Below are 9,907 nucleotides of genomic sequence, written 5' to 3'. Positions count from 1 at the left end.
GATGTGGAAATGTGGGGTTATATTGGAATATTTCTTACAGTCTCTGCTAACTTTATAACATATAAAATTTTATTGCAACTTTTAATTGAAAGACATTGGAAGGTAGTTACCCATGATCCTTCAATGTGACCTCTGCAGATGTCCATCCGCATTGCTTTGGGGTGAAGTAATGACCACAGTTCTGGGATATATCAGTCATGAAGCAATGATGTGTGGTTTGAAATGTTAATTCTCCAGTCCCATAAAGCAGATTGATAGATGAGGCATAAAATGGTTCCAGATGCTGTGTTTTCCTAACTGTTCAGCTGTGCTCGCTTTCCCTATCTCTATAACCCGGAGCTATGTTATTGTAAGTAGGCCACCTGCAACTTCTGATTTACCTGCATGTGGAAGAATGCCCTTGAATGTATTTGTAAAACAGTATGTCACCACTTCATTTTATTTCTGAGTGGTTGGAAAGCTATGGCAAACTGAACTAGGTAGTAATTATAGAATTATTGCAACACTCTTGCATTAATCCTATTTATATTTATATTCTTTATTACTGTACAAGAAAATCAAGGTGGCATAGATGTCTGCCTCCCCTCTCCAGTGTATCCTTACAACAACCCTGTGAGGTTGGCTAGGCTGAGAGACAATGGCTGGCCAAAGATCAAGTAGTGAAATTAACGGTTGAGTGGGAATTTGTACCCAGATACCCTCAGATCTGAATTTGACACTGTCTGACCACTACAATGTACCAGCTAGTTGCAAATTCGTATGATATATGAATAGCAAACTCGTTCTCTGAGTGTTGATCCTTGACACCATCCAGGTACAAGAGAGAGGTATCAGCAGACTTGTACAAGCCCCAGGATTTGCAGAAACATCCCCCCCTTAGAAAAAAAGACCCTAAGGGGGCAGCCCCCCTACCCCAAATATACCAATTCAGTGAGCATGCTCAGTGGCTATGAAATGCCGGTTGTCTGTTGGGTGGGTGGGGAACAGGAAAAGCAGAAGTGTGGGTGGCGGAAGGCACAGCAGATGGGTTTCCTGAGTGGTTTGTGCCCTGAATAGGAGTACTATACACAACAACTTTTGTTGCAGATCCCCTTGTTAAAGCTATATATTATGATATGAATATTATGTACAGTATGGGCACAATGCAGCCAAAGTTAAGTCCCATTTATTTAAATAGGAGATTTATAGAACGATCCTATGGGGCTTGTGAAGAAGGAGACCCATGAATGAAAACGTTTGTCCTTGGAAATCTCCCTCTTGCATGTTCAGAACTGCCCTTCACTCTTCTTGCTGTCATGCTGTAATGGCAAAAAGAGGGAATGCTGGATCCCAAAGTCCTCTCAATCCTGAGAAGGGGAAACAGGGGGCGGAAGTACCAGCTGATTTACTAATTTTCCCTCTCACTGGGACCATTGCAGGGAACATTTTGAGTGAAGGGGGCCCATGGATGCAAAGGGGGAGGGGGGGAAGGAAAAACACTGCCTGCTCCCAATTCTATTTCAGATTTGTTAGTGCATCCACCATAACTCTTTCCTCCCTATACCAGGTAGGCTTGCTTAACTCTGACCTTGTAATCATGTGACCTGTCTTTTTTTTACTGAATGTATTGGAAGAAATTTGAAGAATCAGAAGGATGGACTGTTAAGTTTACTTGAGCTGCAATAAGATGGAGCTTTCTATGGAGTCCACAGTGTGAACTAGGATAAGTACTAGTTAAGCAGCTTTACTAATGAGAGTTGGGCCTTGGCCAACTTTTAGTCTCCTCTTTTCCTTCTGGGATAATTTATACACTGCAGTTTTGAGTCTTGTGACAGACGTGGAATATATAAAATTTAATTCTGTAATAAGCTCCCACAACCTCCCAAAACCAGAGTAGGATATGAAAATCAAAATAAATAAACCTTTATGACTTTTCCATGTTTTAAAAACTCCAAACTAGTCACCTTTACCAAATTTTATGTGGAGCTGCCATTGAAAAGCATGAGGTCCAAAAGATTGCTGTCAGGTTTTTGTCTGGGGCTGTTTGGATAGAGCACATTACTATGCCCCTTTGTAATTTCCATTGATTTTCTGCTTGTTTGGGGGCTTAATTCAAGGTGTCTGGAAAACCCCTGAATGGCCTAGGGACCATATTCTATAAATTCATTCCTGAGAACTCAAGAGATCCTGCACTGGGTTCCACCATTGACTATGTGAAAGAAGGCCATTTCATTTGTCATGTCAGGATTATGGAATACCCTTCTCAAGTAAGCCTTCCTGTTTTGTTCTGCTGTCTTGTTAAGATGTGGCTTTTAACAGGCAGGCTTTTTACTGTTTTTTGGTGGAGACTGAAAGATGTTGTTGGACTACCTACCATCCGACCAAGCCTACATACCACTGGTCTACATCTGCTAGACTACATCTGGAGGGCTACTCCTGGCTACTCCATATGACTCCACTAATAATGAAAACACTGGTTTAACTACTGTGGTCTTACTATTGTATGAAAATTGTCAGCCTTGCAGTTTGCAAATGGCAAGCTAATTTCCATTTAATATAGTTTATTATTATGTAATTCTGCACAGTCTTTAGTCTCTTTTGTTGACATTCCCGAAAAGAGAGTTGTGTGACTCATCTTGTAGTGTTCTGTAAAGTGGGTGGGGGAAAATGATGGGGGAGCTGTTACCAAACCAAACAAAAACTGGCTTGGAGGATTCTATTTCATCCCACTTGAGAGGCAAACAGTTCATTATAAAGCTCATACAGCTTTATTATTCCCGGACATTCCACTTTTACGGGACTTTAAATTTACACTGTGCTTTGCAAACACAGATTAAGATGTGTTCTTTACCCTGAAGAGCTTGCTATATAAATAGCTGCTGCTAAAGGTGACTTGTAAGAGAAAATCCTGAGTTGATACAATTTTGCCCCTAGCAAAGTTAATTTTTTTTAAAGGCAAGTATGTGTAGTAAGTCCCTACACTGTACATCTGATTTAATGTTTGTTCTACTGTTTCATGGTTTTGCACCTAATGTCCAGCACAGGCTGAGCTGTTGGATGATAATATATTTAAACTGAGACAAACATTAAGTAGGCCTAGAAATTAAAGCCATTTGCCTTTGTTAATGTGGGTACTGAGACAGATTTCAAGTGGCAAGCTATATAGCCCATTATAGGTCTCTGAAGTATTTGCTTTCTCGCTATACCTCAGTTTTCTTAACTATCAGTTAACGGTCTTCAGCTGCTGGTTTGGAACATGCTACCTAGCATGGCTTGCACTGGTAGCATTGTTCCATCATTTTTGTTTTGGGATTTAGTTTTTATATAGGGAAATAATTGGGAGGTAAAAAGCAGGGAAGACAGGTGTACATAGGCCAAAATATGTAACCCAATTATTGCTAACAGTGATTTTGAAAAGGCTGAAAGGCTGAAGCAAGTGCTAGGAGGTTACTTAACTTTTACATCCTCACTGTAGATGTGCTGAGTTTTTGCAAAGAATGAAAAAAATGTAGCACTTACGCAGATGAGCCAAGCACCTAGTATAGGCCAGTTTCATTCTATTGCAGTAATCATATACAACCATTGAGGAGGATGTGGAGTGCATTCCACCTCCCTCTGAAACCAGCTGGTTGTTTGGAGCTAGTTATAAATGATGTACCAGAACTGCCTTGCTTGAGCTGTGATGTCAACATGCTGTGTTACTGCAAAGAAAATCAGACAGTACGGCTGTGAATAGGGGCTTCCCCTCTTCAAACACTTCAGAAATGTTTGTAGACAAAAATATGCAAATGGGACACCAGAGGCCTCATCTGCGACCAGCTTGTTCTGTTCTTGCCCCCTCCTTAGTTCCTGCCCCGTAACAATTCCTTGTTACCAAGGTGAAGCAATCTCCCCCCTCCCAATCTTTTCTACCCTCGTGCAATCTGAGGCGTGCATTAAATGTGTCTCTAGAGGCTCCTAGATAGGAAATAACCTTGAAAATGCAAAACCATTTTTAATTAAAGCAGGTACAAATGATTTCAATGAATACACAATTGCACAATTCTCACAGTAAGCATCTGGAGGTAGAGAGGATGTAGGAGAACAATAGAGACCAAAGTATACCAACACCTCCCTAGGAATAGCCGAAGTTGCCTTAGAAAAAACAAAATGTATGTGAGCATGCAATTATTTCCGAAATGTATGGTGATGAAGTTTCCAATTATGTTATGTACACGCCACAGCAATTTCACACGATATGTTCAAGGCACAGAAGTTGGAGTTGGATCTTCTCTTTGAACCTGTTATTACATGTAGCATCTACATGCAGTTCTCAAGAGCTTAAGTTCGTGGGCTTTCCCAAAAAATATTCTTAGAACTCTACTTACAAGTCCAATAAAGTTGGACTGTGAGCGAACTCAAATGTTATTGTCTAAACAATTCCTTTATAGCAATTATGTTTTGACGACAGTAAGAATGGACTTGGGGTATTAGTGCAATAATAAAGACTAGCTCAGAATAGCTATTCTCCTCACGAGAGCATAATGCTATGAGTTTGTGGGTGCCAGACATCTATAATACATGGATCCAGGAAGTGTTAGAATTTAATCAGGGCTTGGGATGTTAAACTGGATGACAGACCTTTTAAATCCCTGTATCCAAAAGTGCTAAAAATATAAACCAGGCAAGCTTCAGGCAATCTCCTAATGATGGACCATTAAGAAAAGAGCAAAGGAAAAGTGATAGGCCATTAAGAGAGCAAAGGAGAGGGGGGACTCTGTGCTAGACACCAAATGAGTAGGGCCCTTCCTCCAGCTTTTAAATAGCAAAAACAACAAGGTCAGAGTTGAGAGTTGGCTGTAATGTGACCCAAAGGAAAAAAAGGTTGCTGGCTGATGAAGGCAGAGAGCACTGTGGCTGAATGCAAGGCTGCGGCTATGGGAGAAACAAGACCCTTCTGAGGTGTTAATGCTGTGAACCCCTCCATTGCAGGCTTGGGCTGAATATATATGTAAATAAACCACATAACATAAAGACACCACAGTCTCCACTATGCCTCATTTCCAAAAGGAAACATGCACCCTGTGTAAGCATGGAACCTGGAATGCCTGGAATCCTGCACCGTTCGGGGATTGGAGTAGTGTGCAGCAATATTGTTGTCATACAAAGCAGTCTCATGGCATGGCATGGCTTTCATAAATGGTGTAGCATCAACTTAAATATCTACTGTCCTAAAGGTTTCTCCTTCATTCTAAAGTGAAATAAGTCTGTGAAAGTAGTTACAATGAGATAGCTACTAATGTGCAAAATAAGGAAATAGATGCAATTCCACTTGTTTTGTTTAGGAAACCACTGTGCTCTCCCCCTTTTATCGGATCCCCAAGTGGAGTGGATTCCATAAGCAAACTATTAGCTGGTAGGAAGTTGCAACCATTATTATAAATGAATAAAATACATTTCTACATCTTTTGAAGAAAGGGGAGAAATCACAATCTTCATTACACTCTTGATGTGAGTTTAGTAATAAAAATGGTAGGATAGTAATCAGGGTTTAAAAATAGTGCATGTTCTCTAGAGTGTTCTGTGAACCCTTTTAGAAGCACCTTAGCCTTTTTAAAATTCAAGTTAGTTTAAAAGCTTTCTAGGGATGTTTGATGAGGGAGTTCCTGGAAGGGAAGTAGGAAAACTAAAGTGTGCATATTAATGGTTCACAGCCATAGGTTATAACAGAATAACTAAAACGAGTAAAATCCAAATGCTCATACTTTCTCATGACAGAAAGATACATTAAAATTCACTAAAGGCAGGAAAATTACCAAAGAACTAGCCAGGCCACCAGAGCACCAAGGCATGAGACAACCACTTAAGACAGGAACGTTGCAGAAAAGCTAATGAATTCTCCCCATCTGTCCTCACAAAGTTAGATGGTGAAGGACCATCAGCTGAAAAATGTTCATCAGCCTGAGGGGGGGGAGACTGTAAACTGATGCAAAGCAAAGTACTGTACAGTGCTGTAAAAGACACAAGATCTAGTTTGCTAAAAATTATCGCTTGGCAACCCTCAATCTGCAGCATGTGCAAGATAAAATTCCTCATAATACCATGGAATCCTAAGGAACTGATAAATATTTTAATGCCTTCTCTAGTCCACATAATGAAGAACATTTTTAAAGGTTGGGAAAGCAGAGGTGTGTGATCAGTTTTGCTTTTCGCTGTTGTTTGGCTTTGAGTATTTCCCCACCCCTTCGTGCAAGCACTGAAGCATAGCTTGGGTGCCCTAACAAGAGGTGGGTGGGGCCGACTGGGCCGGTGGCCCTGGGAATTTTGAGGAGCAGGACAGCGGCGGGGTGAGGGCGGGCGTTGTGTGCGCTCATTGCAACTGCGGTTTCCTCTTCCAAGGCAATAGGTGGCGCAGCAGCCCTGGCGACCGCTGCATCCGTTTCTTGCCATGCTTCGCTGTTAAAGACCAAGCTCAGACGGAAGCCATGGAGCGAAGGGTGGCTGCTGATAGTTCGCGCTGCGTTGCAGCCACCTGGGGGCCACCGCGTTCAGGGCTGCTCTTGGCACTTCCCTGTATTCGCCCCGCTGCTTTTGATCACTACTTGCTCTTGCACGATCGCCCCGACTCGCCGGGCCTGTCTCCTCTTTTCCTGCAGCCACTTGTGACCAAGGCGACTTTACTGTCAGTTTTTTGAGCGCCGAGTGACATCAGCAACTAGGCACGCAAAGCCACGAAAGGCAACCCTTCCCTGTTAAAAGTTTACAGGTGTCTACAGGACTGAGAAAGAACACTTTATTTTTTAAAGATCCAGCACCACGCAGGAGGCTAAGAGCCACATTGCAAGGATCCAACGCTCAGCTTTGCACATAATACGCCCCGGCTGAAAGGACGACGCAGCCACCCATTTCGCCCACCGCTTTCTATCGAATAATGCTGCTGAAGGAACCAGATTTCCAAGGCCCAGTCTGTTAATTTTACCAACATTAAAGCACACACACGCACATATCTGCAGACGTTATCAGGCGATAACCGTTGCAAACTTGCACCTGCTGATTTCTACAAAAACCAAACTACTGCAAAAAGCGCAAGAGCAGGCGAGGTCAGGCTACCCCCCCCCCCAGTCACTTTGGCTACCATATTTGCAAACGGCCCGGACTTCAGCGACAAGATTTGCAACGGCCAACGTCTAATATCTCCAGTCCCTGTTACTAAAGTACAAAAAACCTGAACACTTAAGAAGAAGAAAAAAAGCCCCGTCGCTGCATAGGAGCGCGGTCGAAGCTGGCAGCAGCGGTGGTTAGGGAGACAGGGAAGCGGGAAGTCCCCCCGCTCCTAGCGCTCGTCACGTGACTCCGCAGGGAATTAGCCCGTCATTGAAATGAGGCAATAGTCTATTGTATCCTTCCGCCACTCAGTACGTGTGTGTGTGTGTGTGCGCGCGCGCGCGCGCTCTCCCTGTTCCTCCCGCCCCCCCCCTTTGATCGGTTATGTCTCGGCCAGACCCTTCCGTGTGAGAAGAGCCAAACCTCCTCTCGTTAGGCTCTATAAGGAACCCGGACGGCGGCGGTAGGGGGAGGGGGTTGCTACTTGGCTAGAGCGCGCAGCGAGCTCGCTGGAGCCGAGGAGGCGGTGATGTGGCGGTGGAGAACTAATTTTTTTGTACGCGGCGGCAGCAACGGCGGAAGGACCTAAGCGAGGAGTGGTGCCGTAGCTCCGATTCTCTCTTTCTCTCTCTCTCTGAGTCTCTCCCCCCCCCCCCACCCGCTTCTTTCCCCCTCTCTCGCTGCCGTTCCCTCTTCTCCCTTCCCCCCTCCCTGCTTCCCTTCCCTCATTCTCCTCCTCCTCCTCCACCCCCCTCCTCTCGGAAACTGCAGCCATGATGGCAGTTTGAAGCTTAGGCGGTTGGCGCTGGGGCTCGGGAGCCACAGCCCAACGGCCGGGGAACGGTCGGACGAACTGACGGCAGTGACGCTCGTGGAAGCCGGGCGCGCGGCGGAGACGGCAGCAGCAGCGGCGACGACGACGAGGCGGGAGCGGCGGTGTGAGGGAGGGGGGGGTGGCGCTCGCTCGCGGTGACAGAGATCTGGCGCTGAGGCGACGAGGGAGCGCGCTCGCCCCGATGGACTGAGGGAGAAGGAACTATAACGTCGGCGGCAGCAGAGAAAAGGAAAATGACACGGGGCAGCCTCCAGCCCCGCGCGCCCCTCAGGACCTGAGCTTGCTCTTTCCCTCTCCGCTTCCCTCCCTCCCTCCCTCCAGGCCCAGCCGCCTCCCCCTCCCTTTCCTTCCCCCCCTTTCCCCGCCTGCTGGCCCCCCCCCACCGGAGGTGCGAGCCAAAGGAGCACCGAAACTTTCAAGCCGGCCGCCTTCCGCGGAAAAGCCTCAGCCTGCTCGCCTGCCCGCCCGCCCGCCCGGCCCCGGTTCACGCGGGGTGCGGTGCTCGGCGGGGGGCGCGGAGAGAAGGAAGCCAGCCGGGGGCCCAGAGCCCCTCCGCGGCCGCGGAGCTGCTGTCACCGTTTGTGCTGGAGCGCCGCCGTTCGAGCGAGAGGGAAAGGGAGCGCGGCGGCGGCGGCGGTTCCTCTTTCTCGCCCAGCAGCAGCAGCGCTAAGGAGACTCGGGGCCCCATTTCTCCCCCGCCGCCGCCGCGCTCAAGGTATAGCCTGCCTGAGCTGAGGGGAGCCGCGCCAGTGGCGGGAGCTGCAGCAGCGGCAGGAGGACTTTCCTTGCAGCAGCAGCAGCCGCCGCCGCCGCCTTCTGGCCAGGGCCCTTGTGCCGCTGCGGGGCCTTCGCCTGAATTGCCGCCGCAACCAGCAGCAGCGGGCCCTGTCCGCGGTGCCGCCGTCCTCGCAGCGCCCGAAGAAGGAGCAGCAGCAGCAGCAGCAGCATCGCTTTCCAGCCGCCGCCGCGGCCGCCCTCTTCATCACCGGCGGCGGGGAGAGGTGGGGGAACAGCCTCCTCCGCCGAGGCTCCGAGCCATCTGCGCCCTGCAGCCGCCGCCGTGCCTATCCGCGCTGTTCCTGAGCGGCTCCCGGCTCCCAGACATGACCGCCATCATCAAAGAGATCGTCAGCAGGAACAAAAGGCGATACCAGGAGGATGGCTTCGATTTAGATCTGACCTGTATCCCAAATTTTGTGCAGGCCTAGCCTGGCTGGGCCGGGGACGCTAGTCATTTTTTCTTCTTCCTTAGGGGAGGTGGAACCCATATGTCTTAAATTCCCCCCACCCTCCCTGTACTCCCCACCCTCAGTCAAAGGGAGACCTGCGTCCCCCTGTCCCTCATCGCTTTCTCTCTCCCCATTAGGTAATACTTTCTTTCAAAAAAGCTGCTGTGATTCCCCCCTCGCCTTGCCTCCCCTCCCCCCTCGCTGATTTGCAGCAGCTAGAATCTGGCAGGCTCAGGCCTAGGCCTGGCACTAAAAGGCAGAGATGAAATTCAAGTGGAAAGCAGTAGTGCACATACAGCTGTTGCATCAGAATTATGCAGCGATTATCTAGCATGTTTCTTTCAGTGTCTTTTGTATGATATGATACATGGTGTAGTGCAATCTAGGATTGCAGCTTCGTCTGTTTAAGACTTTACCAGTTACAGTGACAAAGATCTGGTTGGTTAGTTTGTAATGCCTTTTGTCTTCTGGAAAATGCTCCTTTTGGAGTATAGAAAATGCACACTGAGTCAATTTACAGTACTTAGTGTTGTTCCTTTTCTTGCCTGTAGAATGAGTAGATTGAGGGTTGTTCATAAGTTGCAATTTTTGTGTTTTATCATAGCTAGTAAAATAAGACTCCTAAATGATAATGCCACATAGATTAATGCTTACTTATATGTTTTAAAGTATGATTGCAAAGAGTATTAGTGGTCATTTGGAATAAAATTATTGCGTGGCATTATTTAACATGCATTTAATGTGGGGTGTTACGTCCTACTTAAAAATACCTAATAAGATT

General features: G+C 47.0%; 1 protein-coding gene across 1 annotated transcript in view; it reads left to right on the top strand.

The window, feature by feature from the left end:
* The first annotated feature begins 7,350 nt into the window (after positions 1 to 7,350).
* The window catches only part of PTEN (phosphatase and tensin homolog), a 54,238-nt gene continuing 51,681 nt past the window's right edge, over positions 7,351 to 9,907 (top strand). The window contains exon 1 of the mRNA XM_083614203.1: positions 7,351 to 9,079. Within this exon, the coding sequence (XP_083470329.1) occupies positions 9,001 to 9,079 (79 nt within the window). The 5' untranslated portion in view covers positions 7,351 to 9,000. The remainder of the gene's footprint in view (positions 9,080 to 9,907) is intronic.

Source organism: Podarcis filfolensis, assembly GCF_964270895.1.
Source record: "Podarcis filfolensis genome assembly, chromosome: 5".
Classification (NCBI taxonomy): Eukaryota; Metazoa; Chordata; class Lepidosauria; order Squamata; family Lacertidae; genus Podarcis; species Podarcis filfolensis.
This window is presented reverse-complemented; position numbering and strand designations above follow the sequence as displayed.